At 35.9% G+C, this 20,552-nt stretch overlaps 2 protein-coding genes across 2 annotated transcripts; both read left to right on the top strand.

Moving 5' to 3' along the window:
- The first annotated feature begins 448 nt into the window (after positions 1-448).
- On the top strand, positions 449-4,020 carry LOC111906553 (probable glycosyltransferase At5g03795). The gene is made up of 4 exons (XM_023902301.3): positions 449-1,160; positions 2,350-2,597; positions 2,793-3,144; positions 3,224-4,020. The coding sequence occupies exons 1-4, from the start codon at positions 810-812 to the stop codon at positions 3,896-3,898; spliced, it is 1,626 nt and encodes a 541-aa protein (XP_023758069.1). The 5' UTR covers positions 449-809; the 3' UTR covers positions 3,899-4,020.
- An 11,019-nt stretch (positions 4,021-15,039) lies between these two features.
- On the top strand, positions 15,040-16,335 carry LOC111906536 (uncharacterized). Its single transcript, XM_023902287.1, has 3 exons — positions 15,040-15,438; positions 15,501-15,982; positions 16,209-16,335. The coding sequence occupies exons 1-3, from the start codon at positions 15,040-15,042 to the stop codon at positions 16,333-16,335; spliced, it is 1,008 nt and encodes a 335-aa protein (XP_023758055.1).
- The last annotated feature ends 4,217 nt before the right edge of the window (positions 16,336-20,552 follow it).

Here is a 20,552-nt window from a genome sequence, read left to right as displayed (position 1 = left end):
ATCTCCGCCATGTCGGTTTTGATCCGTAAGCAAACTCTCGATACCGGGCAGCCTTATGACAATTGATTTTCGTTATTTATTTGATTAAATACTTCTAAAGTTAAATACATAGTGGAAAAAAAAATGAAGCAAGGGCATTTATGTCAATTAACTGGTATCACTAAAAATAGGCAAGTAAATCAGATCACTTGTGTTTTGAAGCGGCAATGTCTTAAATGGACCCATGTCTCACCGTCCTGTTTTCATACGCATGCGTTTTCATCTTGAAAATCCAACGATGTATAGCGCGAGTGAATTTCAAACACCACTTCTGCGCGTATAATAAACAAGCAATGCCCCAAAATACGAGAAATTTATGAGATCATCGGTTAAAGCATTGAGGGACATAACCGTAAAATTAATGCAAAAAAACAAATATTTAATCAGAATTAAATACTTTTTTTGCATGAACAACTCGGAAACAGAGAGCAAAACAAGACGAGACGAGACGCTTGGCGTGATGGCGCAACCATCTTTCACCAATTGTAAAACTTCTTCTGTTTCTAGAGAGAGAAACCTATAGATACAGCGTGTATATATATATATATGTACATATATAGAGAGACAAAGAGAGAACATGAAAGTTTAGAGAGAGAAAAGAACAGAAGGAAGTAGTGGTTTGCTTTTTGGTAAGGTATCTTATTCCAGAATTGAAAACTGGGAGATGAATTTTCGGTGATCTTAAGAACAGGGTTTTGTAGAGAGAGAGAGAGAGAGAGAGAGAGAGAGAGAGAGAGAGAGAGAGAGAGAGAGAGAGAGAGAGAGAGGAGATGGGTTCATGGCGGAATTCAGCCACCTCATCCATGAAGCTTCTATGGCTGATTCTGCCGTTCATGGGTGTTGCTGTGTTTATTGGGGTTAAAAAGTCAAACTTGGCTGATGGGTCAAAGTATTATCCTTGGGTTTGGAGTTCTGTGATTACTTCTTATTCTAGTTCTGCAATTAAAGATAACGAAGCGGTGGCAGTGGTGGGTTCTGTGTCATTGGGGCGACGGCCAACGGTGGTCGAAGGTGGTGGTGAGGTGGCTGAAGGGCCATCGGAAGATTATGTGTTTCATCAGACTTCTAATTCTTCTTATCCACCGTTGGCTATGGAAGATGAAATGGACGTTGAGTTGCCTGTAAGTTCCCTGTTCCCACTTGATCATTTTACACTAATTTTAAATAATTAATCAGGTTTTTTGATATCTTAAATACTTATAACATAAGAATCTTATATATCCTAATTCTAATTCAATGAAATTAATTTCAATTTAAATGAATAATAAATAAATTAAATCTAAAATTTGGTCAAAAGAGTTTAATTCGGACATTGGAAATGTAAATGCATATTAATTGGTGTGATACTGGTTTGAAGTATCCTATAAACACTAATTTCACCATTTCTTTTTTTCATATTTAAGATTATAAATACCTAAATATTACAATAATTGTTTAATTTTGTGAATAGACTTAATTCAAATCATTTTAACTCATATCATGTAGCCAAAATCCATTAATATATGCTTATAAATTGATCAAGGTTATTAACTTTTTTAATTCTTTAAGGTTAACCAAAATTTAAAATTGATGATTAATAAACTTTTGTTCTCAATCGCATTATATTGTTGTTTTGTGAACTTCAAAAAAAATGTGATCAGTTGTTTTGTACGTATTGTTTGTATATTGAGTTGGCTAATTGACCATTGGATTTATTTGGGTGATTTAGGCCAAACAAGCAACGTGTTAAAACTAGCCGGTTGAACGGGTGGTTTCTCAAAAATAGAACAAAATTAGCTGTAAATGAGATAAAAATGTTTCGGGTCGACCCGACCCATTAAAAAGCAACACCTATATTTTTGCCATTTATTTCTTTTGCAAAGAAAATTTTTGTATAGAGAAATATATATGAGTAAAATAGTATGAAATTGAATCGTATTCTTTTTAAAATAATTTTTTACGTTGATCCGATTCATTTTAAAATAATTCATTTTTTTATGCTTTTTTTGGCATGAAAAGTCAAAGTGAAATTCCTTTTAATATTTTTTTGAACTTGCTGAAGTATATGTGGATAAGGACCATTCATATGAAAATATTCTTTCTACGCCATCATTTGTCTCTTTTCATGCTTTCTTTTAGGATGTTACTGAGAGCTTGTGTCCTTCTAATCTTTCCTGTTTACGTAAACCGCTATTTACCTAAATTGGGTAAACTTTTTCTTTTTCAGAAAATGAGCATAGTCAGTTTCTAAGAATATAGAAACGTCCAACATTTAGAGCATAACTACAAGTTCTTATAAAGAAATTGTACTAACTTACAGAATCTTGACAGGCTATTGCCAAGGAAGATGACATGAATGTGACGTTGAGTGGACCAGACATTTTCGTGTCTTTTAATCAAACTCATGGATTTCCTGTTAATGCACAAATCAATAGGAAATCCACGAGTTTGGATAAACTCGAAGCTCGTCTCGGACGCGCTCGAGCAGCAATCAAAGAAGCTGAATCCGGGAATAAAACTCATGATCCGGATTATGTCCCGGATGGTCCTATGTATTGGAATGCAGCTGCTTTTCAACGGTAATTATATATGTTTTTTTCTTATGCATTGATGAATTATACTTTATCTACAATATCTTAGTATGTGCAATATTATAGGGATATTCTGGTTTATCTATATAATTATTTTGTGGGACCACATGGGTGTTACTTACCTTCCTATTATATTTCATATTTTTGACTTCAAAGTTGACTCATACTTTGTCATATATATAGGAGTTATTTGGAGATGGAGAAGCAATTCAAGGTGTTTGTGTATGAAGAAGGAGAACCCCCGATATTTCATGATGGACCTTGCAAAAACATATATGCAATGGAAGGTAACTTTATATACCAAATGGAAACCACTAAATATCGAACAAAAAACCCCGAAAAAGCACATGTGTTTTTCCTCCCGATGAGTGCAACGATGATGGTACACTATATATTTGAGCGTAATCCAAATGTTGACCATTGGCTTCCCATGAAGCAAACGATTAAAGATTATGTCGATCTTGTGGGATCCAAGTACCCTTTTTGGAATCGCAGTTTAGGAGCCGATCATTTTACAGTTGCTTGCCACGATTGGGTAAGTAGTATTTTGTGTACGTAGTTTTTATGTCGTTTTCATTTTCGTCATATGATTCTGAAGTGGTAACGTTTTTTAGGGTCCGGAGTTGTCGAAAGCAGTTCCTTACCTTTTCAAGAATTCTATTCGAGCTCTATGCAATGCGAATACATCAGAAGGGTTTAATCCTACGAAAGACGTGTCCATCCCAGAGATTTTACTCCCAGATGGAACGACACACGGGATACTAAATGGGCCATCACCAAGGTACCGGCCCGTTTTGGCATTTTTTGCAGGTGGGGTACATGGTCCCATTAGGCCAATACTTCTAGAGTATTGGCAGGACAAAGACCCTGACCTGCAAGTCCACAAGTACCTTCCAAAGGGTGTTTCGTACATGGCCATGTTGCGACAAAGTAAATATTGCATTTCCCCGAGTGGTTATGAGGTGGCAAGCCCAAGAATGGTGGAAGCACTTTATACAGGTTGTGTGCCGGTTCTCATCAAGGATGGTTACGTGGCCCCATTTAGCGATGTCCTTAATTGGAAGTCGTTTGCGGTTATACTCACGGTTGAAGATATCCCAAACCTTAAACAGATTTTAACTGGTATATCTACGAGACAATATTTAAGAATGCAGAGGAGGGGGAAACAAGTTAGACGACATTTTGAAGTTAATTTTCCTCCAAAGAGGTACGATGTATTTCATATGATACTACATTCGGTTTGGCTTCGTAGGCTTAACATTCGAATTCAAGGTGTGGCTGATTCTTAAATTGTTTTGGTTGTTTTATATTTTAATAGGGTTAAATGGTGCATATTAGGAAAATAGAGGGGTTTTGTATGTACTTTTTTCATGATTCTTGATAAATAATTTCAATATTTATTGTATTTTAACTCGGTTGATTAATGGATTTCAATCATCCATGATCAGTTGATCACCCACATAATCGATGAAGAGTTGGATATTTCAAGGTATATTTACACGGATACCTTCTCTTTAGATGAAGATAAATCATAAATGACAGATCGGATTTTATTAAAAGAAAAAAAAATTAATACATTCTTTTTGTGGTTGATGAAGACGTTTCAACTTTTTCGACATGGAGTATTTCCAGTATTCCACTACGAGGCTTTGTAATGCGATTGGTGGCTAAGAAACTTGACCACTCATTTCAGTTTTATTCCCATTCAATATTTTTTTTTTGGTATTAATATCAATATTATATAAACTTCTATGACTTTTATGATCATGCATACTCTAAACTTAGGATCAAATGAATATTTAGGGGTGTATAATTCTAGAATGATTTTTAGGATCAAATACATACACTGATGCACAATCTCCTAATACCTTTGGGATATGTAGGAAATTACTGTCAGGGGTACGATTTACTTTTTTCATAATGATGTTTATAGATAGATATTGAATTTTTTTAGAATATCTTGATACCGAAACACACAAAATAGTGGACGATGTAATTATGAGCAAATTGTAGGAAATAACAAGCGTATTTTACTATCTTTTACCAATGTATTTTACTGTTTAACTGTTTATTTACAAAGTCGAACTTTTGATTAATGACGCTGATAATACAATCTATAAAAATTAACTTCTATGACAGCCATTTATAGGATATGTAAATTAAGTTCGATTTTGTGAAAGAAAATAAACGTATTTCAAGTTTTCAATCCATTTTCACCATTGATTTTTGTTGGCTCGTTTATATAAAATGTTTGAAACATCACTCTCGAAAAAAAATGTTTGAAACATGACTTCGGTGATGGCAATGTCATTAGAAAACGAAAATATCATGTCCAAGTTGTCAAAATGTCAACACATAAGTTATTAGTGTATTGGGTTTAGACATTTAACTTTTATACTAGGCTTTAGACATTAACATGACCCAAAAATAATAATACAACTAATATTTAACCTTACAAAAAATGTTTGAAGCATAATTTCGGTGATTACACATTTTCAAACAATTTGAAAAAACAATTTATCAAAAACTAATTATTTTAATTAATAAATATTTTTTATATTTTCATATAAAGGTTTAGAATAATAATTATTAACTATCAATCCATGTCGATAAACATTTTAAAATAAACAACTTTAAATACCCTTAATAAGAGAAATAAATATGTAAAAGTCACCAAATAGTTTTTTGAAAACTTAAATAAATTTATAAACGACAAGAGTTTATAACTATTTTCATCAAAGGACTATATATTGGTCGTTTAGTTGTATTATTTTTGGGTCAACTTAATGTTCAATCCCAATATAACAGTAATATATCTAAAATTCTAAACCCAATACACTAATGTGTTATATCTGTATTCTCATATTTTTATCAACTTATGTTTGTTGGGTGTTGGCTTGTTGGGTTAAATAACTAAAATACTTTAATTTTTCCCAAACTTCAAAATTAATTTACGATATGCTATAAATAGCGGTCATAGAATTTAATCGTGATATTTTTATCTGAACTCTAAAGTTCAACTTTGTAAATACGTTAGTATTTTATACAAACAATTGTAAGAATATTGTGTAATCGAAATATAAATGTGTTTTTATTATGAGTTACATAATAATATTATCATAAAATTGTCATAAAAAACAATAAAAGAAATCAAGGTGGAGGATGATTGGGTAATGCAACAAGATAGAACTAAAGCCGGTTTTTTAGAGTTTTATAAAGGAAAGTTGGACATATTTAATGGTGCTCGAGTTATTAATCGTAGCTCTTGGTTTCGGAATTTAACATCGTATCAAATACTTTTATTGCTTGACTCGATGCCAACTTCGGAGGTCGGAGGAGGTTAGGGATGCAGTATGGGCTTGTGGAAGTGACAAAGCTCCAGAACCACATGGATTTACATTTTCTTTCATAAAAAGATATTGGGAAGTAGTTAAAAAGGATGTGTACAGGTTTGCTGCACTTTTTTCGATTTCCGCATATTTCGTTCGGGTGTAATTCTTCTTTTATCACCTTGATTTCTAAGGTGATAAATCCTCTTCTTATTAATGATTATCGGCCTATTATCCTTGTCGGAGTTCAATATAAGGTAATAGCTATGACTTTATCTCTTCACTTGACTAAGGTGGTAGATTATGTTGTGAGTACGGAACAATTAACATTCATTAAGGGGTGGTATATTTTAGATGGACATTTGGTAGTTAATGAGGTAGTGGATTGGTGCAGGTGGAGGAAGAAGAAAGTCATGGTTTTTAAAGTAGATTTTGAGAAAACTTACGGTCCCCTTTCTTGAAATTTCTTTTCATAATTATGATTTTTTACGGGTTTCTTTGCTAAATGGCGTGATATGATTCGGGCATGTCTTTCTAGTGTTCGATCTTTGACATTAATAAATGGACCATGCGGGGAGTGGATTCGATTTGGGTCATCGTGGATCGGTTGACCAAGAGCGTCCATTTCATTCCGATTCAGGAGAGGATTTCGGCCTAAAGGATGGTCGACATCTACATCAGAGAGATAGTGTTTCGGCACGGGGTGCCAGTCTTGGTGCTTTCTGGTAGAGATGTGTTGTTCACTTCCAGATTCTGGAAGAAGTTTCACGACGAACTGGGTACTCGTTTGCACTTTAGCGCCGCTTTTCACCTGCAGACGGATGGTCAGAGCGAGCAGACCATCCAGACTTTGGAGGATATGTTGCGGGCATGCGTTTTAGACTTCGGGGGTAGTTAGGATACTTATCTTCCATTGGCAGAATTTTCCTACAATAAAAGCTATCATACGAGTATCAACCGTCCTCCCTTCGAGATGTTGTACGGGAGGGTTATGGGGAGTACCAAAGTGGTACTCAAGACTACAGAGAGGATCCAGTAGGTTCGGAGCGGGCTTCGGACTGCTCAGAGAAATGTTGTAAAACTCCCCGAGTTGGCCGATTACTTCTCCAAGTACTGGCTACTCAGCCCCTTATCGAGGCGAGTTACGGAATCCCGAGTACTCTCTGAACGACCCTTTACTGAATTGAGTAGCGTTGTAAAACTCGGTCAACTCGGTGATTAATATGTATAATATACTTAATGATTTATTATTTAACACACACATATGATTATTACTACATATAAATCTTAAATTTTCAATAATTATGCACGAAGTTAAGCCATTATGTGATTTTCATTTTTTTTTCGACTTTATATAATTTTGTTATATATTGCAACCAAGTTATGATTTATCTTATGATTTTGACATATAGATTTTTTCTTAAAATATTTCTACATGAATTACCAAATCCAAGTACTCCCGAGTACTCCTGAGTACTCGCTACTCGGTAGTCGTCCGAACAGGTACCGAGTTACCAGTTCCACAACCTTGGTTCAGAGTCGGCATAAGAGTTATGCTGAAAAGAGTCGTTCGAACCTGGAGTTCCAGGTCAGGGATATGGTACTCCTGAACGTGTCACCTTGGATATGTGTCATTCGGTTTAGGAAGCGGAGCAAGTTGGGCCCCATGTACATTGGACCCTTCAGGGTTGTAGCCCGGGTGGGCAAGGTGGCATATAGGTTGGACCTACCAGCCGAACTCAGTCAGATTCACAGTACTTTTCACATCTCCCAGCTGCAGAAGTGTCTGGTAGACAATTCAGCTATGGTGCCTTTAGAGGATATTCAAGTGGATGAAAGTCTGAACTACATCGAGCGACCAGTAGCTATCCTCGACAGGAAGTCGAGGGATCTGAGGAACAAGAGGGTGGAGCTGGTGAAGGTGCAATGGCAGCATCGCAAGGGCTTGGAATGTACTTGGGAGTCGGAGGACGAGATGAGGAAGCACTACCCGAAGCTTTTCCCGGATTCAGCAGCAAACTTTGAGGACGAAGTCTAAAATTAGTGGGGGGACATTTGTAACACCCGGTTCCTGGTACGTATTTAAATTCAATTAATTTCATGTTTCGCTCTGGGACTCGGCGAGTTGGAGGCCCAAACTCGATTTTGACCGGGAGGTTTAGTGACCTACTCAACGAGTCAGGAGACCGACTCGACGAGTAGGGCTGTGTGGAATCTGGATGAAACCCTAATATTTAGGTTTTTCACCCTATTTAAACAACTTATCCTGCCTCAACCAAGCCCCCATCGTCCCTTTCAACTCAGAGAAACCCTAAATCGAAACCCTAACCTTGTTTAAGTGTTCTTGAGCCATTTTTGTGTGTCTGTGGTGATTGTGAAGCTTGAGAAGGAAGAAGGAGCTTAGAAGTTCGAGTGGAAGCTAGTAGATCCAGAGGTTGTGCCCCATTTCCATCTCATTAGAGGTATAAAGCTGAAACCTTGACCGTCTATATCTTAGATCTCAAGTTAGGGTTCATTTCTACCTTTTCTAAGCCTTAGAGGTGCCATACTTGGAATTTTGTGGTTCATTGAGGGTATAGCTTCAGATCTGGAACCATTGGGGGTTCTTATGGCATAAAGGTGCCAACTTTATTGCCATAAGCACCCCATGCATCTTGTAGACTTTATTCTAGAGCCATTTGGGCCAAACACCTCATGCATAGACGTCAAGATTGGAACTTTACGTATAATTTGGACCCTAGGAGGTCAGATCTATGATTTGGATGCATTAAGACCAATTAAAATCAACTGTATAGTTTTGGACAAAGAGGGACTCGGCGAGTCGCCTAGGTAACTTGGCAATTCGGGTCGTAGTTTCCCCCAAACTTCTTCTGGAAAACTCGAAAACAAGTTTTATAAGACCAAAACAGTTTAGGGTAATGTTTCTAGTCCATTTCCAGCAGCAAAACTCGAAAATCTGCATTCTGGGGCTCCTACTCGTCGAGTGCATGAACCTACTCGACGAGTAGGATGATTTTACACATGAACTCGTCGAGTCCCCCCATGGACTCGGCGAGTTCACTTAGCAGATTGCACATTTTTGAGTTTTTCGAACAAATTTGAATCAAGTATCAAGAAAACAAGCCTAGGCTCTGATACCACTCAAGGGTTTTGAGCATTCTAACACTCCTAAGGTGTACATGCAACCCTAGAAACCTTGGATCTATGTTTTACTATGATACATGCAAATTTGTTTTTCCAAGGTTCTTAACCTAACTAGCATGACATGGGGAACTTTTAAACATAAAGCTAGTAAGAAAACACATACGTTTTTGTTGTTTGGATTCCTTGAGATCCTTGTGAGCCTAGCACCTCAAGTGTGATGCCTCAAATGTCTCACACAACACCACAACACTTGGAATAACCTTGAGAGAACCTCACTAACACTCAAAATTCAGCTAGCCCTCTTATTCTTGCTTGTAGTGCCGATTTTTCCTAGTCAAGGGGTCTTTATATAGTTGTGACACAAGTAGGTTTACACCATGTAAACCCTAATTGTCATGGCTTTCCATATTCCATGATCTATGGGTTTGTAACCTCCATGGACTATCCATGGAGCACCTTATGGGTTTTAGCCCAATCTATACAAACCATGGATCATTAGCCCACTATACAAGAATAGATGATTTACACAATCAACCTCATATGTTTAATTAGTCTCTTTTTGACAACTTAATTAATTCCAAATTAATTCTTTGATCAATACTAATTAAATAATATTATTAATATATTAGAACTTATAATATATTAATAATCCTTAAGTGTCCTTTCTCTTATTTAGTCTATCCAAATGTTGCAATGCCATGCAACCCAAATGGACCATGCTAAGCGGGTCAAGTACATTCGAGAAATAGTTATGAACTTAGACACCTAATCCAACAGTCTCCCACTTGGATAAGTCTAATAACTATAATTGCAAGAATGAATTCAGGAACCGATCAGCAATCGTAGCTCCTTCAAGGTCTCGCGGAACTGAGATGATGATGATACGCCATTTAAGATACGTGATCATATAATCCTCTGTTCTAGATATCAGTCGGATAAATACATGGAACAATGTCTTACTTATTGTCCAGCTGTTGGTTTCCCGATTTCCGATTTGTTTGACATCGAACTTAATTGAACACATAAACTTACTTCTGACCGGGCCCAATACATGGGTCAACACAAAATCATCGAGGGGCCCATATATCGCTTCTAATCCAATAAGGAATATATAAACTTTGACTCATATGCTTTTTCTACTACTACTAAAACTAATATCATCCTTCAGCCTTATGCGCCTCGCATGCTGGAGATGCTTAACCCTACCCAATCCCTTCGTGAAGGGATCTGTCGTGTTCTCATCTGATGATACCCTCTTTTCCATGAGGAGTCCTTCTTCTATTCAATGTCTGATGAAATTGTATTTTCTGTCGATGTGTCTGGATCTCCCGTGATCCCTTGGTTCCTCTGCTAAGGCAACTACACTTTCACTAAAAGGTAAAACCTTGTTTGTACAAACCATGCAACGAAATAATATTTATCGCCATTTCAGACGAGTAACAACACTTATTCTAATCTAACACTAACCCACTACTTAGCAACAAAGAATAAACTCCAATCTTGGTGACAGGTGAAGCTTTCCTATTCCCCATGATCAAGTTTATCTTCCCATGCTCCATATTCTCACTTCTTCTTAGTCCCTACAAATTAGTACCTATGTGAATACCATAATCTCTATCAAGGACCCAAAAATTAGAATGAGGTTATTTATTAGACAATATAGTGTATACACCTGCATGGTTGGGTTTTACTTTCCCATCCTTAACATCTTGCAGGTACTTCGGGCAGTTTCGCTTCCAGTGCGACTTTTCATGGCAATAGAAGCATTCAGCCTCTTTAGGGTTGGCAGAAGGAGTGACGAAACCTTTCTTGGTTCCACTTGAAGAGGAGCCATAAAGGGACTTTCCCTTGGTACCCTTCGAAGGGCTCTTCCTCTTCTTTCCTTTGCCTTGCCCGATTGCCAAGACAGGGGCCGTGGTAGGAGTAGGAGTGGTAACAACCGATTTACTCTTAAGACCAGTTTTTGCGGTCTTCAAGAGTCCTTGAAGTTTGCTGAGTGTAACTTCATCCTTGTTCATGTGGTATGTCATTCGGAATCGATCATAACACGAAGGTAAGGAGTGCAAAATGATGTTAATTGCCAACTCCTCGGGAAAGTTCACATTCAGTTTCAGCAAACGATTCACATACCTTTTCATTTTCTACATGTGGCTTGTGATGGGTTCACAATCCTTCATCCGGATTGTTATCATGGAGGAGATGATTTCATACCGCTCTTGACGAGCACTTTGATGGTAGCGGTCCATCAAGTCCTGGTGCATCTCAAAAGGGTAGTAGTCCTCATAGGACTTTTGGAGCTCGGCTGTCGTTGTGGCTAACATGATACATGCCACTTTGGTAGCATCTCTCTCATGTGCCTCGTATTCAGCGATCTCCTTAAGAGTAGTAGACGACTCAAGTTCCTTAAGCTACTTGTCGAGGACATATTCCTTGTCCTCATACCGAGTGACCATCCTGATATTCTTGATCCAATCCATAAAGTTGGATCCATCGAAGATCACTCTCCCACAAAGGTTCATGAGAGAGAAGGAGCCGGTAGGGTTTGACCCAGAAGCAGCATTGTTGGAAGACATCTTAAAAGAAGAAAGACAAGTTTAGATTAGATATAAAGATAGTCCTTAATAAGACAGTGAAATGTAATATTAAGGCTTGGACCCAACAAAATATTTTATAACTTAGAAGAGGGATGCCATAATCCAAGCTATAAAATATTTGAAGGTAGGTGAATGATGATTCACCAATTTTCACCATGAAAAACGAAATAAATTATAAGGTTTTAATTGGTTTTGAAACTCCTAGATTCTTTGAGATTCATTGAACTTTTCAATGGCATGTTTCAATCTTGAGTGTGCACTTCAGGTTTTGTGACTGGAATGTCGAGGATCACAAAACAAGGTGTGAAGTAACCAAACAAATTACTTGGTACTCTTAATGTTTATCACTCAATCGATGTGCCGGTTAACCACATGCGCTCCACCGACCTATGATAAACCATAAGCCACCCTTTTCCTACCTTGTTAAGTCCAGGTTAGTGTGCCGATTAACCACACACGCTCCATTAACGACTTAAGCAAAGTGCAAAGTGTAATTTCATGGGTTAGAACCTTATTCACATTTTCCTAAAGTAACTAAGATTGGGAATTTATAAAAACATTTAGTTACTTTATAATCATCATACTTTTAATGAGTATTTAAAGTCCTTGTCCTACCCGTTCGGCTAACGACCCTCCATCGGTCAAGGAAGCGGTGGGTGAGAGTGGACACCCATTAAGTTGCCGTTTTATAGGCAACAACCTTATACCTCCCTTATAGTCTGACTACGTGAATGAGGCCTACTAACGGTAAAACGATTTGTTCTTATACATATACATTACTAGAAAAACAGCCTTTTACGACGCTCATTGCGCGTCGTAAAACACTCAGACGACACGCAAATGCACGTCAAGAAAGGCCTTGTCATAAAAAGAGACGACACGCTGTTGTACGTCGTCTATAGACGACGCGCATTTATGACCTGCATTTACGACGCTCGGTTATGACACACAATGTGTATCAAGGAAGGCCCTGTTATAAAGGAAGACAACACGCATTTGCATGTCGTAACCTTACGACGCGCATGTTTTTGACACACAATGCGTATTAAGGAAGCCCCTGTCAAGAAAGGTCATGTCATAAATGAATATGACACACATTTTTGCGTATCATAATTTTAAATGTTCTAAAAAAATATTTATATATCTATTAATTTTTTAATTAAATTTGCATTTAATGTCTCATAATAGAAATAAAATATCATATACAAAAAATACAATCCATTGCATAAAATTTAATGTCATACAATTCTATTTCTTACAATATCTAAATTTGCATCTAATCTACTCTATACATCAAATTTCAACTAAGTAAAGTTGCATCTTGCCTTTCATAATTCTTTAAGACTAATGCTCCAAGCAGTTGATTATATGGATAAGCAGTTGTATATTGGCCCATCTCACTCAAGAATGACTTAGCCAAATTCAACTCCAAGTCTTTACTGCATCTTGATGATAATGCTGCAAGATTTGAATCAAGTGGCTTCATATTCCTTTCTTCCATCAACTTTACCTAATGCACAAAATACATAGAAACAAAAAAACATTTTAGAGGAAGGGGTAATTTGGGAAAATGTGAGGGGTATCCTCTGCAAAACAAAACAAAAAATATCCTCTGCACGATTTGCTCTTTAGTATCCTCTGCAAAACAAAACAAAAAATATATATCAAAAAGTGAAATTTTTTATAGTTTTATATTATAATTATGCCTAGAGGAATAGTGAAAATGTGATTTTGTTTTTGTTTTCAATGTTGTACTAGTAGGAAGAGATGAAAGTTTGATATAATAAACAAATCACTAAAAGTAGGTTGCTATTTCTTAAATAGTAATTCAACTTTGGCATATTATAGCTTACCTTCTCTATTGGTGGCAACTGCAATGAGTTCTTTCACGGCTATATCAACAACTTTGATGGATTCCAAATAAGGCTGTGTGATTATAGATAGAGTTGAATGCTGAAAACGATTGAATCTCAGGGTACTCATTCAAAACTCTAAGATCTGCTCACGATAAAAATCCAAAAAATAAATTAAAAATTAAAATTAGTATGTGAATTATGATAACTAATTTTAAATTTAATAAAAATAATATGAAGAAGCAACTCACAGAGATGAGAGTACATCCCTTTTCTAGGACCACCACAAATTTAGTTATCATAATTCACATACTAGAAAAACAGTGGATGAATGAGTTTTGGGACCACCACAAGATCTTTATCCAACATTAATATCACACCTGCATTATTTACGATCCCTACATGGAAATTTAAAATTAAAAAAATCAAAATACTAATAATTTAATTGGCGCTTTTAAGTTGGCTATAAAGAGGATCTCAAGGACAAACAGACGGAAGAGTTAATTACCACAATAATTAGTGTCTGAAAAAAGGGTAATCAGGTGTCCTTGTGCAAAACGCTAAAAACCATCCATTACATATGCATGTGCACGTACAAGTAATTGGAGATCATTATTGTTCCAGAACTCCATCACACGATCAGGCTGTGAAAATAATCGCCTTTGCTTGTAGGGAAGTATGTAACTGTTTAAGTTTTGGAATAAGTCTCGAGTTGATTTCTGTAGCAGCTACAATATGCATTACCTATGATTCTTTATTTACAAAAACAAATAAATGAAAGTATAAGATGATTACCTGTTTCTTTAGTAACTTCCATGCTTCCAGCAAGTTTTTTATGAATGTCAGCCATGTCACTCAAAACACCCAATTCCATATCCTTCAGGTACCTGTATTAGAAACAAACTCCATAAAATGAAACACATGGAAAAAGGTTTTTATAGACTTGCCAAACAATGTAAACTGATAGTTGGTTAAAAATTGGAGATAGAAAGAAAGTGGTTAAAAATTGGTGATAGGTGGACCTATAATTTAAAGAAAATGTTATGATTTGGTGATATCTATTAAACTTTACAATAACAGTGTAAATTGATAGTTGGTTAAAATTTGGAGATAGAAAGAAAATTAGTAAAGGATTACCTCCAACATAAGTAACAATAGTACCTCTGCCATCATGTCCAACACATATACACAAGTCACAAAAACATTTTGAAATGTAAATATAAATCTCAAATTAAAAAAAAATACAATTATTTGTGTCTAGTGTATATAGTCTAGGTGCTAAATATATGTGGGGTTTAAGTTGTCTAGTCATCTTGTATTTGCGCTATTTTGAGTTTTATATTATATGATAAACATTACCTGAGTGAAGTTTCTCATATACCTGAATTCTTTTTTTTTTTACTGTAGACTATAATCCTGGAAGTTAATGGGGTATGGTGGATAGCTTTTATCATCAAGTCCGGTAGACATGAGCAGCATTGCATCATAGCCATTATCAACACCTCTTCAAATGGAACCTGTTTCCAATCAAGACTCATCACTTAGTGTAGGCCAACAGAAGCCATTATTACCTTCAAAGAGAAAAGCTACAACAGAATCCTTCTCCAATAATCCCTTACCTCTTCATTCATCAATTCCAAACAAACGTGTAGTTCAAATAGATGCTCATGTAAATTCAAGTTCACCTCGTGTGTCACCACTCTCTGTGAACAAGAAACAAACGCAAGTTCAAAGTGAGTCATATGTATGTGCAAAAATAAGGGAAAATTTAGCTGCTGCTTTGTCTGTTGGCATTCAGAACAAAGAGGAACTTTCAAATGAAGATAAGAATGTGGGCCCTCAGTCTACACCTACTACTGACGTGGACATCAAGGAGACAAGTGAGGGACAAAAGCCTCAGTATAACTATGTAATGCCTGACACTGATGGCTCATTTGGGGACACTTTTACGTGAAAGATGAACTTCTGCAGGGAAATGGGTTGTCATGGGCATGGGATATGGAAGTAGATGAAAAGTCAAATTTAGTGCCAATACGTCAACAGGGTCAAGGTGTTGAAAATGGAAATGGTAATGGTGTTGAAGAGGTGATTGATTATCCTCAAGAATTGGGTTTGAAGATTGAAGGTGAACTGTTTAAGCTGTTTGGAGGTGTGAATGAGAAGTATAAAGCAAAGGGTAGGTCTTTGATGTTCAATTTAAAAGACCGAAGTAACCCTAAGCTTAGAGAGAAAGTTCTATTCGGTAAAATCTCGCCTGAAAGATTGTGTTCAATGACACCAGAGGAACTTGCTTCTATGGAGCTTTCGGAATGGCGAATGGCAAAAGCTGAGGAATTGGATAAAATGATAGTATTACCTGATTTTGATGTTGATAGGAGGCGTTTGGTTAAAAAAACACATAAGAGTGAGTATCAGGTGGTTGGCTTTGAACATGTCCTTTGTTTATTTTTCTTGTACCAAAAAGATGGACTGCATTGATTGATACAGATCCAATATATATTCTTAATTGATGATTAAAACGCCCAGAAATATTATGATCTGCAAAAGAAAAAAAAGATATCAAATTTCCATTTCCAAGTGTGTGTAGGTCGTATATGATTCTTTTGAAACATTCCTAATTTGATATTATTATAATACTTTATAACCTAGAGATTTTGATTGCTCAACTTAATGTTGCAGGTTTGTAATTGCAAAAATGGGGTCTAAACCAGTGGAGTATTTAATAAAGGCTTCATCAAGGGCACACTTTTCTGGATTTCACATGAATGGGATGCAGGCAAGAAGTTCACAGTTACAGGAAGGGTAGGCAACAACTTCAGTGACAAAAAATGTACATAAGCAACCTTTTATTATTGGTATGTATGTAGCAAGAAAACATTCACAATGTACTTTGTTACTTATATGCTTTAGGTAAAACAAAGATTATCATTTTAATAGAATACTAGTGTATAGTAAATTCATCTTACCTTAATTCTGGATCTCATGATTCATCATAATGTTTTTAATTAGTTAATATTTTGATAAACAACCAGGGGTTGCTGGAGGTGCAGCTTCAAGAAACCTGAATAAATTTTAAACTTTTATTTATATTAGAATAAACTGCAGAAGAAAGTTCAAAGGAAGGAAACCAAATTCAAAATTCTTAAAAAAAAAGCATCCAAGGACTTTGTACAAACAAACCTTTTCCCAACAATCACTTCAACAGCAGTAAAATATTTTTCTTCGCGGTCATTCAACTTGTAGATAGGACCAATAAGCCCACTAGAATAAACTTGAATCTTTTAAAAGATATTTAGACTGGTTCCACTACAGAAATTGAATAGCAAAGAAAGTTATTATAAGGAAATTCATCGGCTATTGAACTCATAGTCGATAAACTTCACTCTTTTAAGATCATTTAAATACCTGTGCAACCTTATAACTTGACGAATTTTCTTGATATTTGGCTACAAAAAAGTCATGCAAGCTCGTGATATTGGGGAATCTACTTTTGATAGAGTGAATTGATGCCTACAATAAACCCAAGTGGAGTAAATTTTAGAGATTATTATATTTCAAACCAAAAATAAAATAAAACATTGTGTTGTGTTTGGAATTGTTACAATCAGAGCTTTGTAAGATGACGTGACAAGAACTTCATAAGGACGTAGCCACATAGGTAGTCCAGCTTCTTGGTGTTTGCTGAACTTTAACTTTGTAAATTCAGCTTAGTGTTCTTAGTCTTCTTAGCTTTGCGTTATTAGTTTATCTTTACCTTACAGTTATTAGTTCATAAGATAAACCAACTTACTTTTGTAACAAACATGTGAATGTAATGGCTTGTACCACATAGACTCAACTAACTATATCAATATGAAGCAAATGTTTGTCTAAGAGAATATTTCATGTTTTGGTTTACATGTGAATGAAGTAATATTAACTTATTAAGGGTTTGTTTGGCTAATGGTAATGAATAAGCAAGGAACTGATTTGAAGCATTACATTCCATAATCATGTTTGGTTCACCTTAAGGAACTTTGATATGAATTTTTTTTATTATATATAAATACAAGACAAATTTTCATAAATGGTCCCTGTGGTTTCCCAAAATCTAGGATATATAGTCGTTTTAGGTGGGACAAGGACCAACCACAAAAAATACAACACAACAGAAATCAAAAGAAAATATAAACAATAAAGATTGCTACATAATCAGATGTAAAACTTATTGAGCACAAGTCCCAACCAGGAAGTTTTCCATATACTGAAGCCTCGCGTATTCTATCTTTCTTTGTTTGCCAAAGTTCACCAGACAATGCATCACCTGCCTTTGGAGTTGCACCATCTACACCCTATTTCAAATAATTATAATTAACTATTTAAACATAGTTTATGAGATTATTAGGTTTAAAATGTGATAGAACATCATCTTACAAGTTAGCTGTTCATCAACTGTGAAATGTTCTCTGGTCTAATCACAAGAAGCACCAAGTCGCCTTATCTGATTTGTAATGGTTCCTCCATACTTATCCTTCCATTCCCAAACTCGCTTTGTGAACTCTTATCTACCTAATTCAACCCTCTTAATTCCTTCAGATGCCAACATTCTTTCAACAACCAACTGAAAACAATATATGTTAGATATATAATATATTAACTAAGTAGACTAATACAATAATCAGAAATCCATTTGTAGAAAAACTCAAACCTGAGTTGCAAAATTACTGTTAACACTTGTGTTAACCAAACAGAATAAATTCAAATTAAGGACATAATTTACATGAAAAACAATAAACATACTAGAAAAACTTAATAGATGAAAATTACCGATAATCAATAAAGATATAGGCATGCACATTGCAAAGTTCTAAGATTTACATTCTGTTAAATAGATTTTCTAGGAGATACCCTAAATTTAGACATGGTAACAGTAAGTCAAATGTTTGAAATTCCTGAATTGCTAAATGTTGATTGCACTTTTCAAGTAGACAAGAGAGACGAAAGAAACAAAGAAAAGAAATAAACGGAGGAACTGAGGGACATACCTGATTGCAGTGGCCAACAGTGGTGACTGGTGAGAGGTGGAGCAGGGTGATCGATTGCAGCGATGGTGAAACCAGGTCCAAACTCGATTGAACGAAGATCAGGCGGTGATTAACCTAATTTTTACTTTTTATTTAACTTGTGGTTTGAGATCAGGAGTTCTAATTTGTAGCCAACTTTGAGTTTTTCTTCTAACTGAGAGAAATTGAACACAAGTGCAGGTGGGTCCCGTACGTTAGGGCTTGCTGACTCACTCCAGCCACGCTCAATATCAAATGAGATCAATGGAGCCGAAGAGAAAGCACGCAAGAAAGTATACCTCCCCATGTGAAGATCAAGAAATAGTGATTTCAATGGTGTGAAGTTCTTTATGCCAAGCTGGTGGCTTAGCAACCGTATAGCAGTGTCGAAGTTTCCGGCCGCCGCATGTTCAGCCGCAATAGATGATTTCTGGACCCTAGAACGTCCTAGAGAGAAAGGAGTGGCGATGCCTTAGGGTTTGTAGAGAGAAGGGAGCTCTAGAAGAAAAAGGGAGATCTAGAGGAAAAAGTGAAGAAGTGGGCACTTCAAAATTTTAGAATCGCAGAGGATTTCATTTTCCGCCTTTAAAAACGCGCGTTTGATAAAAAAATATATATATAAAGCGACATTTCTAGAGGACACACATTTAAAAACAAGTGCCCTCCATGTTTGTATTTTTTTTTTGTTGGACATTAATTTGAAGGCACGCAAAAATGCGTGTCCTCTATCCTTCAAATTTTGGAAGGCTGACATTATTTTTAAGGTTACATAGAAATGCGTATCGTAAATCAGCGAGTGTCATTGTTTGCACGTCATTAAAGGGTATTTTTCTTGTAGTGATATAAATATTATTAAACTTATAATATTATAAAGTATAAGGGTTGAATTTTAACATTTAAATTCTAAGGGTTGGAACTAAAGTTTTACCAAAGTGTGTGAGACTTTACATGTTCCAAAACCTTAGGGCAAGTTTTGTAACTTTCAAAACTTTTCATCTTTCATAACTTATGAGTTAAAGGTTTATTAAAATGATAGATTTTTCATTTTATGTAACCTATGTGTTTCTTTAATTGACTTTAAAAGAGTGACTTTTGGTAATCCATAAATTGAGGAAAATTATGGATTCCATTAAAAAACATAATGATCAAGAATTAAACTAACAAGCAAGTTACAAATAATTCCTATGATCTTCTAAACTCATAAGTTCATGAACATGCATATCAACAACTTCAAGAATCGTAAATAAACCATATAAAACTTGAAACTTGATAATAGCCATTGAAAATGGATTAGCATAACCATTACACCATCTAAAAAAAGTTTTATAAGACCAAAACAGTTTAGGGTAATGTTTCTAGTCCATTTCTAGCAGCAAAACTCGAAAATCAGCATTCTGGGGCTCCTGTTCGTCGAGTGCACGAACCTACTCGACGAGTAGGATGATTTTACACATGAACTCGTCGAGTCCCCCCATGGACACGGCGAGTTCACTCAGCAGATTGCACATTTTTGAGTTTTTCCAACAAGTTTGCATCAAGTATCAAGAAAACAAATCTAGGCTCTGATACCAGTGAAGGGTTTTGAGCATTCTAACACTCCTAAGGTGTACATGCAACCCTAGAAACCTTGGATCTATGTTTTACTATGATACATGCAAATTTTTTTTCCAAGGTTCTTAACCTAACTAGCATGGCATGGGGAACTTTTAAACATAAAGCTAGTAAGAAAACACATACCTTTTTGTTGTTTGGATTCCTTGAGAACCTTGTGAGCCTAGCACCTCAAGTGTGATGCCTCAAATGTCTCACATAACACCACAACACTTAGAATAACCGTGAGAGAAGTTCACTAACACTCAAAATTCGGCTAGCCCTCTTATACTTGCTTGTAGTAGTGTCGATTTTGCTAGTTAAGAGGTCTTTATATAGTTGTGATACAAGTAGGGTTACACCATGTAAATCCTAATTGTCATGGCTTTCC

The sequence above is a fragment of the Lactuca sativa genome, chromosome 1, assembly GCF_002870075.4.
Source record: "Lactuca sativa cultivar Salinas chromosome 1, Lsat_Salinas_v11, whole genome shotgun sequence".
Classification (NCBI taxonomy): Eukaryota; Viridiplantae; Streptophyta; class Magnoliopsida; order Asterales; family Asteraceae; genus Lactuca; species Lactuca sativa.
This window is presented reverse-complemented; position numbering and strand designations above follow the sequence as displayed.